At 45.2% G+C, this 27,555-nt stretch overlaps 2 protein-coding genes across 4 annotated transcripts in view; one reads left to right on the top strand and one right to left on the bottom strand.

The window, feature by feature from the left end:
* The window catches only part of LOC144481893 (Golgi reassembly-stacking protein 2-like), a 739,438-nt gene that overhangs the window by 575,371 nt on the left and 136,512 nt on the right, over nt 1-27,555 (bottom strand). The gene's annotated exons all lie outside the window — the stretch shown is intronic.
* LOC144481882 (rho guanine nucleotide exchange factor 25-like) overlaps nt 1-27,555 on the top strand; it is a 193,107-nt gene that overhangs the window by 82,316 nt on the left and 83,236 nt on the right. For 2 of the 3 annotated variants that reach the window (XM_078201034.1, XM_078201032.1), the window contains exon 3: nt 7,175-7,303. In XM_078201034.1, coding sequence (XP_078057160.1) covers nt 7,175-7,303 — 129 coding nt within the window. The remainder of the gene's footprint in view (nt 1-7,174; nt 7,304-27,555) is intronic. The other variant, XM_078201033.1, reaches the window with a different exon arrangement.

Raw genomic sequence — 27,555 nt, 5'->3', positions numbered from 1 at the left:
CCCGTGAATATTATAATGTATCACGTTACAGCGACAGTGTCCCGTGAATATTATAATGTATCACGTTACGGCGACAGTGTGGGTGAATATTATAATGTATCACGTTACAGCGACAGTGTGGGTGAATATTATAATGTATCACGTTACAGCGACAGTGTGGGTGAATATTATAATGTATCAAGTTACAGCGACAGTGTGGGTGAACATTATAATGTATCACGTTACAGCGACAGTGTGGGTGAATATTATAATGTATCACGTTACAGCGACAGTGTGAGTGAATATTATAATGTATCACGTTACAGCGACAGTGTGGGTGAATATTATAATGTATCACGTTACAGCGACAGTGTGGGTGAATATTATAATGTATCACGTTACAGCGACAGTGTGGGTGAATATTATAATGTATCACGTTACAGCGACAGTGTCCCGTGAATATTATAATGTATCACGTTACAGCGACAGTGTGGGTGAATATTATAATGTATCACGTTACAGCGACAGTGTGGGTGAATATTATAATGTATCACGTTACAGCGACAGTGTGGGTGAATATTATAATGTATCACGTTACAGCGACAGTGTGGGTGAATATTATAATGTATCACGTTACAGCGACAGTGTGGGTGAATATTATAATGTATCACGTTACAGCGACAGTGTGGGTGAATATTATAATGTATCACGTTACAGCGACAGTGTGGGTGAATATTATAATGTATCACGTTACAGCGACAGTGTGGGTGAATATTATAATGTATCACGTTACAGCGACAGTGTGAGTGAATATTATAATGTATCACGTTACAGCGACAGTGTGAGTGAATATTATAATGTATCACGTTACAGCGACAGTGTGAGTGAATATTATAATGTATCACGTTACGGTGACAGTGTGGGTGAATATTATAATGTATCACGTTACGGTGACAGTGTGGGTGAATATTATAATGTATCACGTTACGGTGACAGTGTGGGTGAATATTATAATGTATCACGTTACGGTGACAGTGTGGGTGAATATTATAATGTATCACGTTACGGCGACAGTGTGGGTGAATATTATAATGTATCACGTTACAGCGACAGTGTGGGTGAATATTATAATGTATCACGTTACAGCGACAGTGTCCCGTGAATATTATAATGTATCACGTTACAGCGACAGTGTGGGTGAATATTATAATGTATCACGTTACAGCGACAGTGTGGGTGAATATTATAATGTATCACGTTACAGCGACAGTGTGGGTGAATATTATAATGTATCACGTTACGGCGACAGTGTGGGTGAATATTATAATGTATCACGTTACAGCGACAGTGTGGGTGAATATTATAATGTATCACGTTACAGCGACAGTGTGAGTGAATATTATAATGTATCACGTTACGGTGACAGTGTGGGTGAATATTATAATGTATCACGTTACAGTGACAGTGTGAGTGAATATTATAATGTATCACGTTACAGCGACAGTGTGGGTGAATATTATAATGTATCACGTTACAGCGACAGTGTGGGTGAATATTATAATGTATCACGTTACAGCGACAGTGTGGGTGAATATTATAATGTATCACGTTACAGCGACAGTGTGGGTGAATATTATAATGTATCACGTTACAGCGACAGTGTGGGTGAATATTATAATGTATCACGTTACAGCGACAGTGTGGGTGAATATTATAATGTATCACGTTACAGCGACAGTGTGGGTGAATATTATAATGTATCACGTTACAGCGACAGTGTGGGTGAATATTATAATGTATCACGTTACAGCGACAGTGTGGGTGAATATTATAATGTATCACGTTACAGCGACAGTGTGGGTGAATATTATAATGTATCACGTTACGGCGACAGTGTGAGTGAATATTATAATGTATCACGTTACAGCGACAGTGTGGGTGAATATTATAATGTATCACTTTACGGTGACAGTGTGAGTGAATATTATAATGTATCACTTTACAGCGACAGTGTGGGTGAATATTATAATGTATCACGTTACGGTGACAGTGTCCCGTGAATATTATAATGTATCACGTTACGGTGACAGTGTGGGTGAATATTATAATGTATCACGTTACGGTGACAGTGTGGGTGAATATTATAATGTATCACGTTACAGCGACAGTGTGAGTGAATATTATAATGTATCACTTTACAGCGACAGTGTGGGTGAATATTATAATGTATCACGTTACAGCGACAGTGTGGGTGAATATTATAATGTATCACGTTACGGTGACAGTGTGGGTGAATATTATAATGTATCACGTTACAGTGACAGTGTGGGTGAATATTATAATGTATCACGTTACAGCGACAGTGTGAGTGAATATTATAATGTATCACGTTACAGCGACAGTGTGAGTGAATATTATAATGTATCACGTTACAGCGACAGTGTCCCGTGAATATTATAATGTATCACGTTACGGCGACAGTGTGGGTGAATATTATAATGTATCACGTTACAGCGACAGTGTGAGTGAATATTATAATGTATCACGTTACAGCGACAGTGTGGGTGAATATTATAATGTATCACGTTACAGTGACAGTGTGGGTGAATATTATAATGTATCACGTTACAGCGACAGTGTCCCGTGAATATTATAATGTATCACGTTACAGTGACAGTGTGGGTGAATATTATAATGTATCACGTTACAGCGACAGTGTGGGTGAATATTATAATGTATCACGTTACAGCGACAGTGTGGGTGAATATTATAATGTATCACGTTACAGTGACAGTGTGGGTGAATATTATAATGTATCACGTTACAGCGACAGTGTGGGTGAATATTATAATGTATCACGTTACAGCGACAGTGTCCCGTGAATATTATAATGTATCACGTTACAGCGACAGTGTGGGTGAATATTATAATGTATCACGTTACAGCGACAGTGTGGGTGAATATTATAATGTATCACGTTACAGCGACAGTGTGAGTGAATATTATAATGTATCACGTTACAGCGACAGTGTGGGTGAATATTATAATGTATCACGTTACAGCGACAGTGTCCCGTGAATATTATAATGTATCACGTTACAGCGACAGTGTGAGTGAATATTATAATGTATCACGTTACAGCGACAGTGTGAGTGAATATTATAATGTATCACGTTACGGTGACAGTGTGGGTGAATATTATAATGTATCACGTTACGGTGACAGTGTGGGTGAATATTATAATGTATCACGTTACAGCGACAGTGTGGGTGAATATTATAATGTATCACGTTACAGCGACAGTGTGAGTGAATATTATAATGTATCACGTTACGGTGACAGTGTGAGTGAATATTATAATGTATCACGTTACAGCGACAGTGTGGGTGAATATTATAATGTATCACGTTACAGCGACAGTGTGAGTGAATATTATAATGTATCACGTTACGGTGACAGTGTGAGTGAATATTATAATGTATCACGTTACGGTGACAGTGTGGGTGAATATTATAATGTATCACGTTACAGCGACAGTGTGGGTGAATATTATAATGTATCACGTTACAGCGACAGTGTGGGTGAATATTATAATGTATCACGTTACGGCGACAGTGTGGGTGAATATTATAATGTATCACGTTACGGTGACAGTGTGAGTGAATATTATAATGTATCACGTTACGGTGACAGTGTGGGTGAATATTATAATGTATCACGTTACAGCGACAGTGTGGGTGAATATTATAATGTATCACGTTACGGTGACAGTGTGGGTGAATATTATAATGTATCACGTTACGGCGACAGTGTGGGTGAATATTATAATGTATCACGTTACGGTGACAGTGTGGGTGAATATTATAATGTATCACGTTACAGCGACAGTGTCCCGTGAATATTATAATGTATCACGTTACAGCGACAGTGTGGGTGAATATTATAATGTATCACGTTACAGCGACAGTGTCCCGTGAATATTATAATGTATCACGTTACAGCGACAGTGTGGGTGAATATTATAATGTATCACGTTACAGCGACAGTGTGGGTGAATATTATAATGTATCACGTTACGGTGACAGTGTGGGTGAATATTATAATGTATCACGTTACGGTGACAGTGTGGGTGAATATTATAATGTATCACGTTACGGTGACAGTGTGGGTGAATATTATAATGTATCACGTTACAGCGACAGTGTCCCGTGAATATTATAATGTATCACGTTACAGCGACAGTGTGGGTGAATATTATAATGTATCACGTTACGGTGACAGTGTGGGTGAATATTATAATGTATCACGTTACAGCGACAGTGTCCCGTGAATATTATAATGTATCACGTTACGGTGACAGTGTGGGTGAATATTATAATGTATCACGTTACAGCGACAGTGTGAGTGAATATTATAATGTATCACGTTACAGCGACAGTGTGAGTGAATATTATAATGTATCACGTTACAGTGACAGTGTGGGTGAATATTATAATGTATCACGTTACAGTGACAGTGTGGGTGAATATTATAATGTATCACGTTACAGCGACAGTGTGGGTGAATATTATAATGTATCACGTTACAGCGACAGTGTGAGTGAATATTATAATGTATCACGTTACAGTGACAGTGTGGGTGAATATTATAATGTATCACGTTACAGTGACAGTGTGGGTGAATATTATAATGTATCACGTTACAGCGACAGTGTGAGTGAATATTATAATGTATCACGTTACAGCGACAGTGTGAGTGAATATTATAATGTATCACGTTACAGCGACAGTGTCCCGTGAATATTATAATGTATCACGTTACGGCGACAGTGTGGGTGAATATTATAATGTATCACGTTACAGCGACAGTGTGGGTGAATATTATAATGTATCACGTTACAGCGACAGTGTGAGTGAATATTATAATGTATCACGTTACAGTGACAGTGTGGGTGAATATTATAATGTATCACGTTACAGTGACAGTGTGGGTGAATATTATAATGTATCACGTTACAGCGACAGTGTCCCGTGAATATTATAATGTATCACGTTACGGTGACAGTGTGAGTGAATATTATAATGTATCACGTTACAGCGACAGTGTGGGTGAATATTATAATGTATCACGTTACGGTGACAGTGTGGGTGAATATTATAATGTATCACGTTACAGCGACAGTGTGGGTGAATATTATAATGTATCACGTTACAGCGACAGTGTGGGTGAATATTATAATGTATCACGTTACGGCGACAGTGTGGGTGAATATTATAATGTATCACGTTACGGTGACAGTGTGGGTGAATATTATAATGTATCACGTTACGGTGACAGTGTGGGTGAATATTATAATGTATCACGTTACAGCGACAGTGTGGGTGAATATTATAATGTATCACGTTACGGTGACAGTGTGGGTGAATATTATAATGTATCACGTTACAGCGACAGTGTGGGTGAATATTATAATGTATCACGTTACGGTGACAGTGTGGGTGAATATTATAATGTATCACGTTACAGTGACAGTGTGGGTGAATATTATAATGTATCACGTTACAGCGACAGTGTGGGTGAATATTATAATGTATCACGTTACGGCGACAGTGTGGGTGAATATTATAATGTATCACGTTACAGCGACAGTGTGGGTGAATATTATAATGTATCACGTTACGGTGACAGTGTCCCGTGAATATTATAATGTATCACGTTACGGTGACAGTGTGGGTGAATATTATAATGTATCACGTTACAGCGACAGTGTGGGTGAATATTATAATGTATCACGTTACGGTGACAGTGTGGGTGAATATTATAATGTATCACGTTACGGTGACAGTGTCCCGTGAATATTATAATGTATCACGTTACAGCGACAGTGTGGGTGAATATTATAATGTATCACGTTACGGTGACAGTGTGGGTGAATATTATAATGTATCACGTTACGGTGACAGTGTCCCGTGAATATTATAATGTATCACGTTACGGCGACAGTGTGAGTGAATATTATAATGTATCATGTTACGGTGACAGTGTCCCGTGAATATTATAATGTATCATTATCCTGACAGTTTGAGTTACCACCTTATCAATCAACCTAATTAAGCTCTGCTTGGAAACCCCAGGGGACAACCCAGAATAACATACAAAACTGCATGGATTCAGATTTAAACAAACACCCCAATAATTCGGAACAATTATGCTTCTACATTCTCAGCAGGTGGATCAGACAAATCAGCACCGTAAGCAGAGCTGCAGTTTGAAACATACTCCTCACAATAAACATGACACAAATACATTTCTGAAAGGCACAGTATCATCACAGTATCCACTCAATAATATAAAGTGCAAAGTTATTTGAGGGGTTTCTCGTGATCTTTCTCTCAGCAATCGGGATCAGGGAAGGTTTGGTCACCTCATGTGAGTCAAGTACTTAATAACTGTGATACGATGATCAAGCAGTGTTCAGACAGGGGTTGATTCCACACTCCTACCTTTCTCAAAAGAATGATCCCTGGAATGAAGAGCTTGTCATATGAGGAACGGTTCTGTCCTCCTTGGAGTTTAGAAGGATGAGGAGGGACCTTATTGAAACTTACAGGATACTGCGAGGCCTGGATAGAGTGGATGTGGAGAGAATGTTTCCACGAGTAGGAAAAACTAGAACCAGAGGGCACAACCTCAGGCTAAATGGACGATCCTTTACAACAGAGATGAGGAGGAATTTCTTCAGCCAGAGAGTGGTGAATCAGTGGAACTCTTTGCCGCAGAAGGCTGTGGAGGTCGGGTCATTGAGTGTCTTTAAGACAGAGATAGATAGGTTCTTGATGAATAAGAGGATCGGGGGTTATGGGGAAAAGGCAGGAGAATGGGGATGAGAAAAATATCAGCCATGATTGAATGGTGGAGCAGACTCGATGGGCCGAGTGGCCTAATTCTGCTCCTATGTCTTATGGTCTTATGGTGGAGAGGCACTGGTAGGAAAGGTATCATGGGACATTGCGGCATGTAACTTGTGATGTCCTGTGCACTGAAATGATTGGATGGAAAATCACAGGGTGTCCTCCCGTGAATTCTCACCGTTTTGCATGGCTACCCACTGGGATCTTTGGACTATGGTTTCAGCCCTGCACTGCTCAAAGGCGAAGCATTCCAGATTGCTATCATCCATTATTATTCTTGACAGAAGCCATGGAAGGATGGGTCGCTAAGCCGCAGGTTCTCCAGGGATGAACGCACAACAGGCCTAATTCCAGAATCATCTTCAGCTTTTCCTGATGTCCTGAAGAAGGAAGTGGAGGAACAGGATACTGCAGTAAGTTTCCATTGTCATCTTCTCCTCCCCTTCTTGCTCATTAACCTTGGCACAACATTTGGGGGAGGCAGCTGTAAAGTGGTATTGTCACTGGACTAGGAACCCAGAGACCTAGGGTTCGATTCCCCCCACAAGAGATAAAAATCTGCAATTTAGAATCTACAGATGAGCATGCCAATTATCGGAAAAACCCATCTGGTTCACTAATATCCTTCAGGGAAGGAAATCTGCCGTCCTTAGAAGGATGAGAGGGGATCTGATCGAGGCACATATTTTTTCTTCAGTCGTGGGACATGGGCGTCGCTGGCTGGGCCAGCATTTATTGCCCATCCCTCGTTGCCCTTGGAGGGCAGTTGAGAATCAACCACATTGCTGTGGCTCTGGAGTCACATGTAGGCCAGACCGGGTAAGGACGGCAGATTTCCTTCCCTAAAGGACATTAGTGAACCAGATGGGTTTTTCCGACAATGGTTTCATGGTCATCAGTAGATTCTTAATTCCAGATATTTTTTTTTTGAATTCAAATTCCACCATCTGCCGTGGCGGGATTCGAACCCGGGTCCCCAGAACATTAGCTGAGTTTCTGGATTAATAGTCTAGCGATAATACCACTGGGCCATCGCCTCCTGAAAGTGAATGATGAAGTAAATGTGGACCAAATGTTTCCTCTTATGGGACAATCTTGAACATGAGGTCACAGGTATAGGTCGAGAGGTGGTAGATTTAAAACTGAGATGAGGAGGAACTACTTCTCGCCGAGGGGGGTGAATTTGTGGAACTTGCTGGCCCATAGCGCGGTGGAGTCTGAATCATAGAATCCCTACAGTGCAGAAGGAGGTCATTCGGCCCATCGAGACTGCAATGACAAGAATCCCAACCACTCCCTATCCCCATAACCCCACGTATTTACCCTGCTAATTCCCCTGACACGAAGGGGCATTTTAGCATGGCCAATCCATCTAACCTGCCCATCTTTGGACACGAAGGGACAATTTAGCATGGCCAATCCACCTAACCTACACATCTTTGGACACTAAGGGACAATTTAGCATGGCCAATCCACCTAACCTGCCCATCTTTGGACACTAAGGGACAATTTAGCATGGCCAATCCACCTAACCTACACATCTTTGGACACTAAGGGACAATTTCGCATGGCCAATCCACCTAACCTACACATCTTTGGACACTAAGGGACAATTTAGCATGGCCAATCCACCTAACCTACACATCTTTGGACACTAAGGGACAATTTAGCATGGCCAATCCACCTAACCTATGCATCTTTGGACACTAAGGGACAATTTAGCATGGCCAATCCACCTAACCCGCACATCTTTGGACACTAAGGGGCAATTTAGCATGGCCAATCCACCTAATCTACACATCTTTGGACACTAAGGGGCAATTTCGCATGGCCAATCCACCTAACCTACACATCTTTGGACACTAGGGGGTAATTTAGCATGGCCAATCCACCTAACCTGCACATCTTTGGACACTAAGGGACAATTTAGCCTGGCCAATCCACCTAACCCGCACATCTTTGGACACTAAGGGACAATTCAGCATAGCCAATCCACCTCACCTGCACATCTTTGGACACTAAGGGGGAATTTAGCATGGCCAATCCACCTAACCTACACATCTTTGGACACTAAGGGGCAATTTAGCATGGCCAATCCACCTAACCTACACATCTTTGGACACTAAGGGGGAATTTAGCATGGCCAATCCACCTAACCTATGCATCTTTGGAGTCATTAAATCGTTTCTAGAAGGAGATAGATATATTTCTGATTTAAAAAACGGGTTAAAGGGATAAGGGGATATGGGGAAGTGGTGCGGAGATGGATTTGAGAGCAGGGAGAGATCAGCCATGATCTGATTGGATGGCGGAGCAGGCCCGAAGGGCTGACTTTGCCGACTTCTGCTCCTAATTCCTACGTTCCGATGTCCTGACCCGGTCTGGCCTACATGTGGTTGACTCTTAACTTCCCTCTTAAATGGCCTAGCAAGCTAGTTAGTTGAAGGGTAATTAGAGATGGGCACTAAATGTTGGCCCAGCCAGCGATGTCCACAACCCATGAATGAATTAAAAAGGGAATTAGAGTGGCTTGTGCCATATGGGTTAGAATGATTTAAAGCAAATACATTGTGGAATAATTTATGAATTCGAGGCACATGTGAATATATATCCATGGGTAGAAAACTTGAAAGCATCAGAGCTGTGTGTGCTGTGTTCTGCTCACAAGCCAAAGTGTAACTGAGACTAGATCACATGACACACTTCCCTTAAAGTGATGGGATGCTGCTATTACTTAAAGGCACATTGCAACAGTTTGGTATTATCAAATATCCACATAACCAGTGGGCAGACCCAGCAATGAATGATATGTTGTTCTTGTCATGTTAAGTGACAGGAAACAGCCCAGAATACATTTGGAAAAATGTTTTGGGGAGAAAGGCATGGATGTTAGGGAACTTGGGGAAATAAATAGTGATGTGTTGAGGAGTGTGCATATTACAGATGTTGTGAAGTTGGGTATGGTAATTGTATTTTGGGAGGTAGGAAGTTCGAATTTGGAGTTTGTAATATGCTAGGGAGACAGCTTTTTCTGTGCTTAAAGATTTTAAAAATGCAAGAGAACCCAAACTGAAGCATTTGTATCGAAAGGCCAAGCAGCAGAGTTACCAAGACAAGAATTTAGCCAATCAATTTGAATCAGGCACGTAGATACCAAAAACCTATTCAATTTAAATCTGATGGTTTTGACAACCTCGGACCAATCCTATTGTGGGAACTATTGATAAGTCATCACGGGTATAAGAGAAGGTCGGCAGTGGGACAAAAGGAAAGAGCAACTGCCACCTGCCAGAGCTAACAGCTCACAGCTCGAGAGAGAGAGAGAGAGAATCGCTGGCTCTCATGTCTGAGAGAAAGCACCATCTAGATAGCAAAGAAGAAAGAGGTTCCAGACAAAAGAATCAACACCGAAAGCCCAGAATATTCTGGAAGACACAAAACCTGGTTGTAATTGAGAGAATGACTAAATTCTATTTTGTTAATGAGTGGGAATTGTATTTATAGGAACAGCATTCCATTAGAATCTTGTTTTATTCATTAATAGTTAATAGTTAGAAGGTGTTTATTCTGTTTGTTAATAGTTAATTTGCTCACTGTTAGTTAGGTGAATAGATTGTTATGTGTTGATCTTAGAGAGTCAGGGATTTATTTTGTATTTAACCACTAGGTGGTGCTGAAGAGCAGGTCACACCACTTCACACACACTATTTACAGATTATCAGGCGAGGTACTCCTCTTTGGGGGGTTTTGGTGTTAGTTCTCAGAAGGGGGATCTACCTCCCACTTTATAACAGAGAATGAGGTGCTGAAAGTCTTAAAGCGCATCAAGGTAGATAAATCCCCGGGACCTGATGAAGTGCGTCCCAGGACATTGTGGGAGGCTAGGGAGGAAATTGCGGGTCCCCTAGCCGAGATATTTGAATCATCGATAGTCACAGGTGAAGATTGGAGGGTGGCAAATGTTGTGCCTTTGTTTAAGAAGGGCAGGCAGTGCCGGATTTAGACTTGGTGAGGCCCTAAGCTATATAAGGCCTGGAGGCCCCTTGTTAAAAAGTTACACCAAAAGGTCTCAAAAAGGTGCGTCCCAAAACAGGACCTTGGGTCGCCACAAAAAAATTGAAAACATAATTATGCCTTTTAATTATTTAATAGCAAGGTATTTAAAGTGAAAAATACAAATTATTTTCAAATGAATGCATTTACTGATTACATATTTATCATTGGGCTGGCTTGATCTCTCTCATAGATTTTGGTAATTTTGGTAATTTTTTGAGTTGCTCTTCAAGCTGGTGCTTTCTTTTTCTTTTCTGGTATCCGCTCTTAAATGTTCTCTTCATTGTAAACCTTCTGAAATTTTGTGAGGCCCCTGCGGATTGTGAGGCCCGAAGCTGTAGCTTGTTTAGGTTATACCTAAATCCGGCACTGGCTGCAGGGAAAAGCCTGGGAACTACAGGCCGGTGAGCCTCAGATCTGTGGTGGGTAAATTGTTGGAAGGTATTCTGAGAGACAGGATCTACAGGCATTTAGAGAGGCAAGAACTGATTAGGAACAGTCAGCCTGGCTTTGTGAGTGGAAAATCATGTCTCATGGATTTGATTGAGTTTTTTGAAGGGGTAACCAAGAAGGTAGATGAGGGCAGTGCAGTTGATGTTGTCTACATGGACTTTAGCAAGGCCTTTGACAAGGTACCGCATGGTAGGTTGTTGCATAAGGTTAAATCTCACAGGATCCAGGGTGAGGTAGCTGAATGGATACAAAATTGACTTGATGACAGAAGCCAGAGGGTGGTTGTAGAGGGTTGTTTTTCAAACTGGAGGCCTGTGACCAGCGGTGTGCCTCAGGGATCAGTGCTGGGTCCACTGTTATTTGTCATTTATATTAATGATTTGGATGAGAATATAGGGGGCGTGGTTAGTAAGTTTGCAGATGACACCAAGATTGGTGGCATAGTGGACAGTGAAGAAGGTTATCTAGGATTGCAACGGGATCTTGATCAATTGGGCCAGTGGGCCGATGAATGGCAGATGGAGTTTAATTTAGATAAATGTGAGGTGATGCATTTTGGTAGATCGAATCGGGGCAGGACTTACTCAGTTAATGGTAGGGCGTTGGGGAGAGTTATAGAACAAAGAGATCTAGGGGTACAGGCTCATAGTTCCTTGAAAGTGGAGTCACAGGTGGACAGAGTGGTGAAGAAGGCATTCGGCATGCTTGGTTTCATCGGTCAGAACATTGAATACAGGCGTTGGGACGTCATGTTGAAGTTGTACAAAACATTGGTAAGGGCACACTTGGAATACTGTGTACAGTTCTGGTCACCCTATTATAGAAAGGATATTATTAAACTAGAAAGAGTGCAGAAAAGATTTACTAGGATGCTACTGGGACTTGATGGATTGAGTTATAATGAGAGGCTGGATAGACTGGGACTTTTTTCTCTGGGGCGTAGGAGGCTGAGGGGTGATCTTATAGAGGTCTATAAAATAATGAGGGGCATAGACAAGGTAGATAATCATAGGTATTAAACCAATGAGTAATGAGGAGCAGAGTCTTTCTCAGTGGGCGGGGGAGGGGGGCGAGGGGGAGACGGCTTCTGGAGGGATCATGATTCTAGTTTTCTAAAGGTGTAGAGACATTCGCCAGGTTGAGGGGATAAGAAGGGGATAAGCAGACACGAGCCCCGTTGCTCCTTATTCCAACAATCGAGTCAGCGTGTGCACAGACAGCTCTCCTCTGAACGTGATCAAGGGGAGACAAAAGCAGCGGACAGGCAATAACACACTGAGCAAGGAAGCAACGCTGACACAGAATCAGAGAATCGCAAAAGTGCAGAAGAGGCCATTCGGCCCACTGAGTCTGCACCGACTCTCTCTGGCAGGGTACCTTACCAAGGCCCTTACCCCGCCCTATTCCCATAGCCCCAATCCACCTAACCTGCACATCTTTGGACACTAAGGGGCAATTTAGCATGGTCAATCCACCTAACCTGCACATCTTTGGACACTAAGGGGCAACTTACCATGGCTAATCCACCTAACCCGCACATCTTCGGACTGTGTGAGGAAACCGGAGCACCCAGAGGAAACCCACGTGGACACGGGGAGAATGTGCAGACTCCACACAGACAGTGACCCAAGCCGGGAATCAAACCAGGGTCCGTGGCGCTGTGAGGCAGCAGTGCTAACCACTGTGCCACCATGCCACCCCTACAGGGCCCAACAAACTGAAAGATTGAAGCCAGTTGAGAGTTCAAAAGTGACCGAGAGAGTGTAATTGAGAAATTGAAACAGATGGAGAGGTTCAAACTGATGAAGGAAGTGCAGTTGACGAAGGGAGTGAAACTGACCATGAAGCTGATGATGATAGTGGAGCTGCCAGTGAAAGTGACTGAAGGGACTATGAATCTTGCAGTCATTAAAAACAAGCTGAAGAGGCAAGGAGCCTCACTTTTTTTCAGTATAGTGCTAGTCTATGTTATCAGGGTACAGAATAAAAACTCATCAGGTCGAGATTTCATTGTATCAATATTCGGAATAAGTTAGTGTTGATTTCCAAATTGATTAAGGTGGCACGGTGGCACAGTGTTTAGCACTGCTGCCTCACAGCGCCAGGGGCCCGGGTTAAATTCCAACCTCGGGTTACTCTCTGTGTGGCTAAATTGCCCCTTAGTATCCACAGATGTGTAGGTTAGGTGGATTGGCCATGCTAAATTGTCCCTTAGTGTCCAAAGATGTGCAGGTTAGGTGGATTGGCCATGCTAAATTGTCCCTTAGTGTCCAAAGATGTGCAGGTTAGGTGGATTGGCCATGCTAAATTGCCCCTTCGTGTCCAAAGATGTGCGGGTTAGTTGGATTGGCCGTGCTAAATTGCCCCTTAGTGTCAGGGGGAGTGGCAGGGTAAATATGTGGGTTTACGGGGATGGGGCCTGGGTGGGATTGTTGTTGGTGCAGGCTCGATGGGCCGAATGGCCTCTGTCTACACTGTCGGGATTCCGTGAATACCACTTTTCAGAACAATGCTGCTGTTTGCAATTCCAAAGCACTTTGGCCACAATCCAATGGTGAAACTCGATCGCTGAAGCTCATCTCTTTTAACGTCTCCGTTTTGTCGATATTCATGCTCTGCGCTGTCATCATTATCGTAACGTCAACTTGACTGATTTGACATCTGGGGAATTGTGTAACAGAATTGCTCAAATCCCTTTTGATGAAGCTTAACCTACTTATTATCCCTTGGATCTGAACTGTCAGAAACCCCCCTCCCCGCCACCCACCCCGACTCGGGCATCAGTTCAAGATGTAATGACAAGTCGGAACCCTTTGTAATTTTTATAATCAGCCCCTCCATCAGCCAAGATCAAAACGTACAATGAGTGGATGATATGACTTCAACGTGGCCCATGAGTTTGGCTTCTTCGAGTATGAGCTCCCTGATTGAGGGAATGATTGCCTGCCCAATCAGGGAGTCTCATCTGTGTATAAATGTGGAAGTTTACAGTTTTACTTTATTTATTATCGTCACAAGTAGGCTTACATTAACACTGCAATGAAGTTACTGTGAAAATCCCCTAGTCGCCACACTCCTGTTCGGGGTACACTGAGGGAGAATTTAGCACGGCCAATGCACCCTAACCAGCACGTCTTTCAGAGTGTGGGAGGAAACCGGAGGAAACCCACGCAGACACGGGGGAGAACGTGCAAACTCCACACAGACAGTGACCCAAGCCGGGAATCGAACACAGGTCCCTGGCGCTGTGAGACAGCAGTGCCAACCACTGTGCCACCAATCAGTGTCAGGGCAACTGACACTCTGGCTCCTGACTCTGTTCCTGAAGCACTTTTCCGAATGGAGATAAGTTTGGAAATAAACAGAATCTGGTGAAGGGACACCGACTCTTGAGGAGTTATTTCAGTATACAGTAAATGGCAAAACCCTTAAAAGTATTGATAGGCAGAGGGATCTGGGTGTACAGGTACACAGGTCACTGAAAGTGGCAACGCAGGTGGAGAAGGTAGTCAAGAAGGCATACGGCATGCTTGCCTTCATCGGCCGGGGCATTGAGTTTAAAAATTGGCAAGTCATGTTGCAGCTTTATAGAACCTTAGTTAGGTCGCACTTGGAATATAGTGTTCAATTCTGGTCGCCACACTACCAGAAGGATGTGGAGGGTACAGAGAAGATTTACCAGGATGTTGCCTGGTATGGAGGGCATTAGCTATGAAGAGAGGTTGGAGAAACTTGGTTTGTTCTCACTGGAATGACGGAGGTTGAGGGGCGACCTGATAGAAGTCTACAAGATTATGAGGGGCATGGACAGAGTGGATAGTCAGAAGCTTTTTCCCCAGGGTGGAAGAGTCAATTACTAGGGGGCACAGGTTTAAGGTGCGAGGGGCAAGGTTTAAAGGAGATGTACGAGGCAGATTTTTTACACAGAGGGTGGTGGGTGCCTGGAACTCGTTGCCGGGGGAGGGAGTGGAAGTGGATACGGTAGTGAGTTTTAAGGGGCATTTGGATAAATACATGAATAGGATGGGAATAGAGGGATATGGTCCCCGGAAGGGTAGGGGGTTTTAGTTAAGTCGGGCAGCATGGTCGGTGCAGGCTTGGAGGGCCGAAGGGCCTGTTCCTGTGCTGTAATTTTCTTTGTTCTTTGTTCTTTGTCCTTGGGGGAAATGTATAGTCAAGCTACACTTGAATACATACTCCTAACTGCCTCGTGAAGACTGAAAAAGGACAGAGGTTTTATTGTTAAGTTATTGACAGTGCCTCATGTTTTGAATGTGCAGGCAGGGGTTAGAATAATTCGAGGTTCGTTGGAAAGTGGGCCGGTTGGGCTGGAACTGAAAGGGAAATGCAAGAGCGAGCGAGTATTAGAAAGATACGTTGATAGATGGGGATGGGGTGAGAGGAGTGGAGTTTGTGTCGGGATCAAACAGTGACTGAATGGCTGTGTGCTGTATGTTGACAGAGTCAATCTTACTGTTACAGAGATCGTTAGGGGACCGCTATCATAGAATCCCTACAGTGCAGAAGGAGGCCATTCAGCCCATTGAGTCTGCACCAACAACAATCCCACCTAGCCCCTATCCCTGTAACCCCTTATATTTACTCTGATAATCCCCCTGACACTAAGGGGCAATTTAACACGGCCAATCCACCTAACCTACACATCTTTGGACACTAAGGGGCAATTTAGCATGGCCAATCCACCTAACCTGCACATCTTTGGACACTAAGGGACAATTTAGCATGGCCAATCCACCTAACCTACACATCTTTGGACACTAAGGGACAATTTAGCATGGCCAATCCACCTAACCTGCACATCTTTGGACACTAAGGGGCAATTTAGCATGGCCAATCCACCTAACCTGCACACCTTTGGACACTAAGGGGCAATTTAGCATGGCCAATCCACCTAACCTGCACATCTTTGGACACTAAGGGACAATTTAGCACGGCCAATCCAGCTAACCTGCACATCTTTGGACACTAAGGGGCAATTTAGCATGGCCAATCCACCTAGCCGACACATCTTTGGACACGAAGGGGCAATTTAGCATGGCCAATCCACCTAACCTACACATCTTTGGACACTAAGGGGCAATTTAGCATGGCCAATCCACCTAACCTACACATCTTTGGACACTAAGGGACAATTTAGCATGGCCAATCCACCTAACCTGCACATCGTTGGACACTAAGGGGCAATTTAGCATGGCCAATCCACCTAACCTACACATCTTTGGACACTAAGGGGCAATTTAGCATGGCCAATCCAGTTAACCTACACATCTTTGGACACTAAGGGGCAATTTAGCATGGCCAATCCGCCTAACCTACACATCTTTGAACACTAAGGGGCAATTTAGCATGGCCAATCCGCCTAACCTACACATCTTTGGACCCTAAGGGGCAATTTAGCATGGCCAATCCACCTAACCTGCACATCGTTGGACACTAAGGGGCAATTTAGCATGGCCAATCCACCTAACCTACACATCTTTGGACACTAAGGGGCAATTTAGCATGGCCAATCCAGTTAACCTACACATCTTTGGACACTATGGGCAATTTAGCATGGCCAATCCAGCTAACCTACACATCTTTGGACACTAAGGGGCAATTTAGCACGGCCAATCCGCCTAACCTACACATCTTTGGACACTAAGGGGCAATTTCCATCCCGCAGAATGATACAACCCAGAAGAGGCCATTTGGTCAGCCATACCTGTGCTGACCCTTTGAAAGCGCTATGCATTTAATCCCACTCCCTCGCTCTTTCCCTCGGAGCCTTGAAAAATGTCCTGCTTTCCAAGCCTGGATCCAAATCTCCCGTTTGAAAGTTCCTATTCACTCCGCTTCCGCCGTCCTTGTCGGCCAGGCCTTCCGGGCGACAACAGCTCGCTGTGCAAAGAGGGCGCGATCATAGCGGTTGTTCACGCCACGCGAGGTTGGGGGGGATTTGGTGCCCAGCCAAATCTCCGTTCCCTGCGGTGGGATGGGAAAATCCTGCTGGCGGGATGGGAAAATCCTGCTGACATGGGTAAGAATGCGGCCAGAATGTTTGGTCATGTTGCCTCTTCAGAAGGAGTGGCTCATTTTGATGGTGTTGTTTGCTTTGAAAATGATTTTTCCTTCGTTTCAAAGCTGTGAGGCCTTGCGGAGGTTGAGAAGCCTGATGGTTATGCAGGGGGAGGGACGGGGGAGAGATTCCATTCCAGATGCTTCTATTCGAAACGATGGCCTATCCAACACAACATATCCCTTTCTCTTTAGCCGGTGGTGGTATCCAGCAAGCGTCGCCAATATTTCTTCTGGCCTGCTGTGTTCTTTGAGTTGTCAGCTTTCTTTTTGGCAGGGGACCAGAATTAGCTTTTATTTTGCTAATGCCACGCGTACATTAGCAGCCTGACACAGCCAGCTCGCTTCACTGGCACCTGGAAACTCTGCCAGGGAGAATGAGCAGCAATCGATCCACGGCCTAGTCCGGGAATTAACGCATATTTCTTCCCTGCACAAACCGGAGACCGGCGATCCGGAAAGACGGAAGCACTTCCCAAAAAACGGCGATTAATTTCATGTGCTGAATAAGATGTTCGGCAGCAACCTTTGGAAAAATTATTGGGTTTGCATGAAGCACGGTTCGAATGATTAATTTAGCTCTCTCAGGGCGTAAAGGGCACAGTCTCAATATAACCCATGTACTTCTGGGAAACAGCCCCACTCTTGGCATCACTCTGTCTGGCTCTCATTGAATTATTTGTACTCAATTAGTCACAGACAGGAATCTCGAGACTCGCAGACTTGGAAGAACTTCTTGCACAGGAGGAGAAAGAGAGCTTAATATGAAGGCCCGACTCTTAATTTTAACCCTACGTGTTACCGTGGAGCTGAGCTCCGACTTGGTTTGAACTTGTGCAAACAGCAACAACTCATGGTTCTCGAGCACTTTTGACAGCTTGAAGCTTACCTAGGTGCTCCAGAGAAACAGTATAAAACAAAGTGTGACCCCGCCCCCCCCCCCCCCGTCCATCCCCCGCCCACCGAGCCACAGTACCGACAATAAGATCAGATGACCAAAAGCTTGGTCAAAGTGATCAAAGAATCCCAACGGTGCTGACAGAAGAAGGCCATTCAGCCCATCGACTTTGCACTGACTCTCTGAGTATCTTACCCAGCCCCTCTGCCCTATCCCCGTAGGCACAATAGGAAGTCTCACAACACCTGGTTAAAGTCCAACAGGTTTATTTGGCAGCACAAGTCACAAGCTTTCAGAGCGCAGCCCCTTCATCAGATGAGTGGGAGTTGTGTTCCCCAATCAGTAAACCTGTTGGACTTTAACCTGGTGTTGTGAGACTTCTTACTTTGCCCACCCCAGTCCAACGCCGGCATCTCCACATCATGGCTATCCCCGTAACCCCATACATTTACCATGCCCAATCCACCTAACCTGCACATCTTTGGACACTAAGGGACAATTTAGCATGGCCAATCCACCTAACCTGCACATCTTTGGACACGAAGGGGCAACTTAGCATGACCAATCCACCTAACCTGCACAGCTTTGGACACTAAGGGACAATTTAGCATGGCCAATCCACCTAACCTGCACATCTTTGGACACGAAGGGGCAACTTAGCATGGCCAATCCACCTAACCTACACATCTTTGGACACTAAGGGGCAATTTAGCATGGCCAATCCACCTAACCTGCACAGCTTTGGACACTAAGGGACAATTTAGCATGGCCAATCCACCTAACCTGCACATCTTTGGACACGAAGGGGCAACTTAGCATGGCCAATCCACCTAACCTACACACCTTTGGACTGTGGGAGGAAACTGGAGCACCCGGAGGAAGCCCACGCAGACATGGGGAGAACGTGCAAACTCCACACAGAGAGTGACCCAAGCCGGGAATTGAACCCAGGTCCCTGGCGCTGTGAGGCAGCAGTGCTAATCACTGTGCCACCGCGCCGCCCCTTTACTCTGTGCTCCCATTTTGAATGGTATCGTACCTATGCACAGTGTACTGTGTCTGACCTCCGACTTGACCTCTGGGTTGGCTCTATTTTAAGCGGTTGGCGACTGAGAGTTGATCGTTTTGAAATAGCGCGTGTGGCGAATGAGAAGCAAGACAGAGGCGATAGACGTGAAACACAGCCTCAGAGAGGGGCCTGTAGTTTGGATGCTAACTGGCCTCCTAATCCCTGTGCCACCGTGCCGTCCGGAAGTCGGTTTTAAGGAGTGACTGAAGGAGGCGAAAGTGAGGTCGAGCGGGCAGGGAGGGAGGGAATTCCAGAGCTTGGGGCAGTTGAAGGCAGGACCGCCAATGGTGGAGCGATTAAAATCGGGGGATGTGCACAAGGCCAGAAGACTAAGGAGACTCCTTTAAGACATACAGCTCTGTAAGCAACGCCCCACTCCAATATTCCCCCATTTTTATTGGTGGCCATGCCTTCAGTTGCCTCGAGCATGTAAAGGAAAGGGGGGAGGGGTGTATTTTCAGGCTTTGTGTCAATCAGAAAGCAAAATTATGAGCAGTCAGGCAGAGTGTTCCAGAATTCCAGCTTTCTCTCCGAATCTTCCCATAAATGGCTGTTTGTTGGAGCAGGTCATTGCTTTAGTTCTCCTGGGGTTTAAGTGTGGAGGAGGTATCTGGGAACAGAAAGCTGAGGAATGGCCTATGCCAGTGGGGTCCTCCTGGCTCAGACCAGGAGGCCTGCATCCAGCATGACGATAGTCCCAAGGCCAGATATGCACTTGGCATCTCCATGGTAACCAACGTTCCCTCCTGCGAAAGGTGCACTGCAGCGGGAGGGGAGGAGACCCTGTGGAAAACATGGGCTCGGCTTTCTTGTGAAGTAAAGCCTGTAACTATCTGCTGCTAGGTCGCAAATAAAAAGAAGTTGCATTTCTGCAGCACCTTTTATAACCTCAGGACAGGCCAAAGCTTTTGCTAGCCACTGAAGTCACTTAGGGGCAGCACGGTGGCACAATGGTTAGCACTGCTGCCTCACAGCGCCAGGGACCCGGGTTCAATTTGATCTTAATAAAAGCAAATTACTACAGATGCTGGAATCTGAAACCAAAAGAGAAAATACTGGAAAATCTCAGCAGGTCTGGCAGCATCAGGAGAGAAAAGAGCGAATGTTTCGAATCCAGATGACCCTTGGTCAAAGCCAGGTTATTTGGAGTCGAAACGTCAGCTCTTTTCTCTCCCTACAGATGCTGCCAGACCTGCTCAGATTTTCCAGCATTTTCTCTTTTGGTTTTGATTTGATTTGATTTGAATAATTATTGTCACACGTATTAGTCGACAGTGAAAAGATGCGTAGGTTAGGTGGATTGGCCATGCTAAATTGCCCCTTAGTGTCCAAAGATGTGCGGGTTAGGTGGATTGGCCTTGCTAAATTGCCCCTTAGTGTCCAAAGATGTGTAGGTTAGGTGGATTGGCCATGCTAAATTGTCCCTCAGTGTCCAAAGATGTGTAGGTTAGGGGGATTGGCCATGCTAAATTGCCCCTTACTGTCCAAAGATGTGCAAGTCAGGTGGATTGGCCATGCTAAATTGCCCCTTAGTGTCCAAAGATGTGTAGGTTAGGGGGATTGGCCATGCTAAATTGCCCCTTACTGTCCAAAGATGTGCAAGTCAGGTGGATTGGCCATGCTAAATTGTCCCTTAGTGTCCAAAGATGTGCAGGTTAGGTGGATTGGCCATGCTAAATTGCCCCTTAGGGTCCAAAGATGTGTAGGTCAGGTGGATTCGCCATGCTAAATTGCCCCTTAGTGTCCAAAGATGTGCAGGTTAGGTGGATTGGCCGTGCTAAATTGTCCCTTAGTGTCCAAAGTTGTGCAGGTTAGGTGGATTGGCCATGCTAAATTGCCCCTGAGTGTCCAAAGTTGTGCAGGTTAGGTGGATTGGCCATGCTAAATTGTCCTTTAGTGTCCAAAGTTGTGCAGGTTAGGTGGATTGGCCATGCTAAATTGTCCTTTAGTGTCCAAAGATGTGTCGGTTAGGTGGATTGGCCATGCTAAATTGCCCCTTAGTGTCCAAAGATGTGCGGGTTCGGTGGATTGGCCATGCTAAATTGTCCCTTAGTGTCCAAAGATGTGTACGTTAGGTGGATTGGCCATACTAAATTGCCCCTTAGTGTCCAAGGATGTGCAGGTTAGGTGGATTGGCCATGCTAAATTGCCCCTTAGTGTCCAAAGTTGTGCAGGTTAGGTGGATTGGCCATGCTAAATTGCCCCTTAGTGTCCAAAGTTGTGCAGGTTAGGTGGATTGGCCATGCTAAATTGCCCCTTAGTGTCCAAAGTTGTGCAGGTTAGGTGGATTGGCCATGTTAAATTGTCCCTTAGTGTCCAAAGATGTGCAGGTCAGGTGGATTGCCAACGCTAAATTGCTCCCTATTATCTAAAGATGTGCAGGGTGTGGGAATTAGTGGAGTAAATGCACAGGGCTACGGGGATAACGTGGGGGTGGATCTGGATTGACTCTGTTGGAGGATGAGTGCAGTCCTGATGGGCCGAATGGCCTCCTTCTGCACTGTCGGGATTCTATGATTTTATGTTATAAATTACACATCTGTGGTTCATGTAGACAGCTGCCAATATAAATCAGCAACCGGCTCCATTTGTGTGAGATACGTGTCTGAAGCCGGAATTGTGCAGATTAGATCTGCTGGGAGCAGATCTGAACCTTGTGGATTTGTTTGGAGAGTCAGAGTGTCCTTTTGGAGAGGTAAGGTAACCCTTTGGGGAAGGGTAAAGTGCCCTTTGGAATTGTTAAAAGTTGACATGAGTGTGCCTTGAAAGTGAACTCAATGGAACGCTCAAGCTGTCAAAGAACTGTTAAGCTGTCGAGGAACTGTCAAAGAACTATCAAAATTCATTGAAGCCAGCAAGGCTCATTAGAACTGTCAAAGCTGTCAGCGGATTTAACTCTGATTGGTTTTAATTTTTTTTTAATGTGTGGCATTCGAGAAAGAAAATCAGTGCTTGATATTCCACTCTGTTGACATAGGCTTCAGGGTTATCATTATAGGATTTGTGCTGCATAGCTGATTTTACAACATCCCATCATCATAGTGGAATGCCTGTTAGTACTTTGATTAACAGCTCTTCGTGGTTATGGAATAGAAATGTTTGTTTTCATGAAAAAAATCAATGTTTGAAATTTTTAAAACAATGACAGTGTTTTTTTAAAATTGTGATGCCTTCAGTGGACACATCACTTTATTTTATGTCAGCACCGCTCCTGAAGTTTGCCCATGGTGGATATTAGGTGAATTGGCATCGAGGGTTAAAGGCAAAGGGTGGAGATATGGGTTGGTAAAAGTTGACACTAAATTGGCAAACTTTTATTTATTGATGGCCAATGGTTATTGCCCATCCCTAATTGCCCCTTGAAAAGGTGGTGGTGAGCTGTCTGCTTGAATCGCTGCAGTACATGTGATGTAGGTACACCCACAGTGCTGTTAGGGACGGAGTTCCAGGATTGTTATTGGACATCAGTCAGTCCATGTGATGTAGGTACACCCACAGTGCTGTTAGGGAGGGAGTTCCAGGATTGTTATTGGTCATCAGTCAGTCCATGTGGTGTAGGTACACCCACAGTGCTGTTAGGGGGGGAGTTCCAGGATTGTTATTGGACATCAGTCAGTCCATGTGGTGTAGGTACACCCACAGTGCTGTTAGGGAGAGAGTTCCAGGATTGTTATTGGACATCAGTCAGTCCATGTGGTGTAGGAACACCCACAGTGCTGTTAGGGAGGGAGTTCCAGGATTGTTATTGGACATCAGTCAGTCCATGTGGTGTAGGTACACCCACAGTGCTGTTAGGGAGAGAGTTCCAGGATTGTTATTGGACATCAGTCAGTCCATGTGGTGTAGGTACACCCACAGTGCTGTTAGGGAGGGAGTTCCAGGATTGTTATTGGACATCAGTCAGTCCATGTGGTGTAGGTACACCCACAGTGCTGTTAGGGAGGGAGTTCCAGGATTGTTATTGGACATCAGTCAGTCCATGTGGTGTAGGTACACCCACAGTGCTGTTAGGGAGGGAGTTCCAGCATTGTTATTGGACATCAGTCATTCTATGTCATGTAGGTACACCCACAGTGCTGTTAGGGACGGAGTTCCAGGATTGTTATTGGACATCAGTCAGTCCATGTGGTGTAGGTACACCCACAGTGCTGTTAGGGAGGGAGTTCCAGGATTGTTATTGGACATCAGTCAGTCCATGTGGTGTAGGTACACCCACAGTGCTGTTAGGGAGGGAGTTACAGGATTGTTATTGGACATCAGTCAGTCCATGTGGTGTAGGTACACCCACAGTGCTGTTAGGGAGGGAGTTCTAGGATTGTTATTGGACATCAGTCAGTCCATGTGGTGTAGGTACACCCACAGTGGTGTTAGGGAGGGAGTTCCAGGATTGTTATTGGACATCAGTCATTCTATGTCATGTAGGTACACCCACAGTGCTGTTAGGGAGGGAGTTCCAGGATTGTTATTGGACATCAGTCAGTCCATGTGGTGTAGGTACACCCACAATGCTGTGAGGGAGGGAGTTCCAGGATTGTTATTGGACATCAGTCATTCTATGTCATGCAGGTACACCCACAGCACTGTTCGAGAGCGAGTTGCAGGATGGTTTTTGGACATCAGTCAGTCCATGTTGTGTAGGTAAACCCACAGTGCTGTTAGGGAGGTAGTTACAGGTTAAGAGGGGCTGTGAAGGGCCAGGGGAATGACTGAGTAGCTTAGGCTGATATAGGGGACCATGAGAGGACACTGTGGGTGGGTCGATGAGCATAGGATGGCATATCGAGCATGAGGGGCCATAGGCGGTGATAGGGGCATGGGTTGGCATGGATGAGGGTATGTGGGGTGAGGGCCGTTTCCTGTTTGGTCAATTCTTCCAATAGATTCACTCACTCCTGCTCCACACCGGGCAGCCTCCCCGCCCGTTCTTGGGGTGGTGGGCCCGAGTCCTACTCCAACCCCACCCAGCACCTCGGAATGGAAATCTCACCTTTTGGGCCTCTTTTCATCGAATCACAGAATCCTACAGAGCAGAAGGAGGCCATTCGGCCCATCAAGTCTGCACTGACCACAATCCCACCCAGGTCCTATCCCCATAACCCCATGCATTTTACCCTGCTAATTCCCCGACACTAAGGGGCAATTCAGCATGGCCAATCCACCTAACTAGCACATCTTTGGACACTAAGGGACAATTTAGCATGGCCAATCCACCCAACCTGCACATCTTTGGACACTAAGGGGCAATTTAGCATGGCCAATCCACCCAACCTGCACATCTTTGGACACTAAGGGGCAATTTAGCATGGCCAATCCACCCAACCTGCACATCTTTGGACAATAAGGGACAATTTGGCATGGCCAATCCACCTAACCCGCATATCTTTTGGAGCGTGGGAGGAAACCGCAGCACCTGGAGGAAACCCATGCAGACACGGGGAGAACATACAGACTCCACACAGATAGTCGCCCAAGGCTGGAATTGAACCCGGATCCCTGGCGCTGTGGGGCAGCAGTGCTAACCACTGTGCCACCGTGCCGCCCTGAATTCATTCCTGGGTCGGAGTCGCAGGGCCGGGGAACGTCTCGCCTCTGCGTTCCTGTCCCGGGAATGAAAACCGTGTCACGGTAACTGCCATTGCTGTCTCCGGGAACAGTGACAGGGTTCAGTCAGGACCCAGCCTTAACAGTTCGACAACTCCCTTCATCCCTCACATCCTGTGCCAGATTCTCACAACTGCAAGCGCTCGTAGGGGCGCAGTAAATGATGAAGGACTCCCAGTTGCAATTAGTGCATGTCATGTAAGAATGGTCATTTTGTCCTTGTATAGATGATGTCAAGTTATGTTAACTGCCTAAGGTCTTGTGTATAATTACAGTGTATATTAATCCATCTGGTAATGACACCTTGTGTATGTGATATGTGGTTAGACGCTTAGCTGACCACACAGCGAGACACCACATGCCTGAGGTGGTTCTACGTCCAAAAGCAATGGTTATGTGGAAAAATCTCCAGTGAGAGCAGGGAGCAGCAAATCAATTAACTCCTTCAAACCTGGACAAAAACTGAAGCAAGATTGAAGGACCGAGAGGATCAAATACTGAAGGGAGCACGGAGGTCGTCAGGCCTAGATTGTGCGATTGTTTCGGTTTACAGAGACCCTTTGATTCATCCGTGCAAGGGGATGGAGTATCCAGTTGTATATTTTTTATGATTAGGGCGACATGACGGCAAAGTGGTTAGCACTCCTGCCTCACAGCGCTGGGGATCCGGGTTCAATTCCGGCCTTGGGTCACTGTGTGGAGTCTGCACGTTCTCCCCGTTTCCTCCTACACGACAAAGGTGTACAGGTTAGGTGGATTAGCCATGCTAAATTGCCCCTTAGTGTCCAAAGATGTAGAGGTTCGGTGGATTGGCCATGCTAAATTGCCCCTTAGTGTCCAAAGATGTGTAGGTTAGGTGGATTGGCCATGCCAAATTGCCCCTTAGTGTCCAAAGATGTGTTGGTTAGGTGGATTGGCCATGCTAAATTGCCCCTTACTGTCCAAAGATGTGTTGGTTAGGTGGACTGGCCATGCTAAATTGCCCCTTAGTGTCCAAAGATGTGTAGATTAGGTGGATTGGCCATGCTAAATTGCCCCTTGGCATCCAAAGAAGTGGGTTAGGTGGATTGGCCATGCTAAATTGCCCCTTAGGGTCCAAAGATGTACAGGTTAGGTGGATTGGCCGTGCTAAATTGCCCCTTAGTGTCCAAAGATGTGTAAGTTAGGTGGATTGGCCATGCTAAATTGCCCCTTAGCGTCCAAAGATGTGGGTTAGGTGGATTGGCCATGCTAAATTGCCCCTTAGTGTCCAAAGATGTACAGGTTAGGTGGATTGGCCATGCTAAATTGCCCCTTAGTGTCCAAAGATGTACAGGTTAGGTGGATTGGCCATGCTAAATTGCCCCTTAGTGTCCAAAGATGTGTAGGTTAGGTGGAATGGCCATGCTAAATTGCCCCTTAGTGCCCAAAGATGTGCAGGTTAGGTGGATTGGCCATGCTAAATTGTCCCTTAGTGTCCAAAAATGTGCAGGTTAGGTGGATTGGCCATGCTAAATTGCCCCTTCGTGTCCAAAGATGTACAGGTTAGGTGGATTGGCCGTGCTAAATTGCCCCTTAGTGTCCAAAGATGTGTAAGTTAGGTGGATTGGCCATGCTAAATTGCCCCTTAGCGTCCAAAGATGTGGGTTAGGTGGATTGGCCATGCTAAATTGCCCCTTCGTGTCCAAAGATGTGCAGGTTAGGTGGATTGGCCATGCTAAATTGCCCCTTAGTGTCCAAAGATGTACAGGTTAGGTGGATTGGCCATGCTAAATTGCCCCTTAGTGTCCAAAGATGTGCAGGTTAGGTGGATTGGCCATGCTAAATTGCCCCTTAGTGTCAGAGGGACAAGCAGGGTAAATACGTGGGGTTACGGGGATAGGGCCTGGGTGGGATTGTTATGCAGACTTGATGGTCTGAATGGTCTCCTTCAGTACTGTGGGGATTCTATGGTTTACAGGGAGCTAGGTAGCAGTTGATAAACGCAGCTAGAAATTCCCGGCCTCACATCTCAGGTTTGTATTTACAGACAAAGCCCGACTTTGATTTGGAGTCTAAATACATCCTTTCAACCTCTCATCAACCATTTCCACTGGAGCCGTTCGCCTCTCTCGGTGTGAATCCCTTCTTCAAGGGCTGAGAGCTTGAAGGCCGGTTCGAGAAAGCCCCGATATGTTTGAGAGAAAATGCTGGAAATTCTCAGCAGGTCTGGCAGCATCTGTGGACAGAGAATAGAGCCAACGTTTCGAGTCTGGATGTGTCGTTCAGCACCCTGTCCATGGTGATGCTGATTGCTTTGAGTTCCTCCCTCCCATTCCCCTCAAGTTTCCGTTGGGAAATTTTCCAAATCTTTATTTATTTTTTCCTCATACTTTGATGGTTCTTCAAATCTGTCCAATCTTCTGACTGACCCCATTAATCTTTGTAGATTTGTGCAGTCTTTCGATTTGATACAATCAACTTGCTTATTTAGCCGCAGATGGTATCACGAGATTTGCCATCCCACAAAAGAGCGACTAACGTGTGTTGATGGA

The sequence above is a fragment of the Mustelus asterias genome, chromosome X (genome assembly GCF_964213995.1).
Source record: "Mustelus asterias chromosome X, sMusAst1.hap1.1, whole genome shotgun sequence".
NCBI lineage: Eukaryota > Metazoa > Chordata > Chondrichthyes > Carcharhiniformes > Triakidae > Mustelus > Mustelus asterias.
This window is presented reverse-complemented; position numbering and strand designations above follow the sequence as displayed.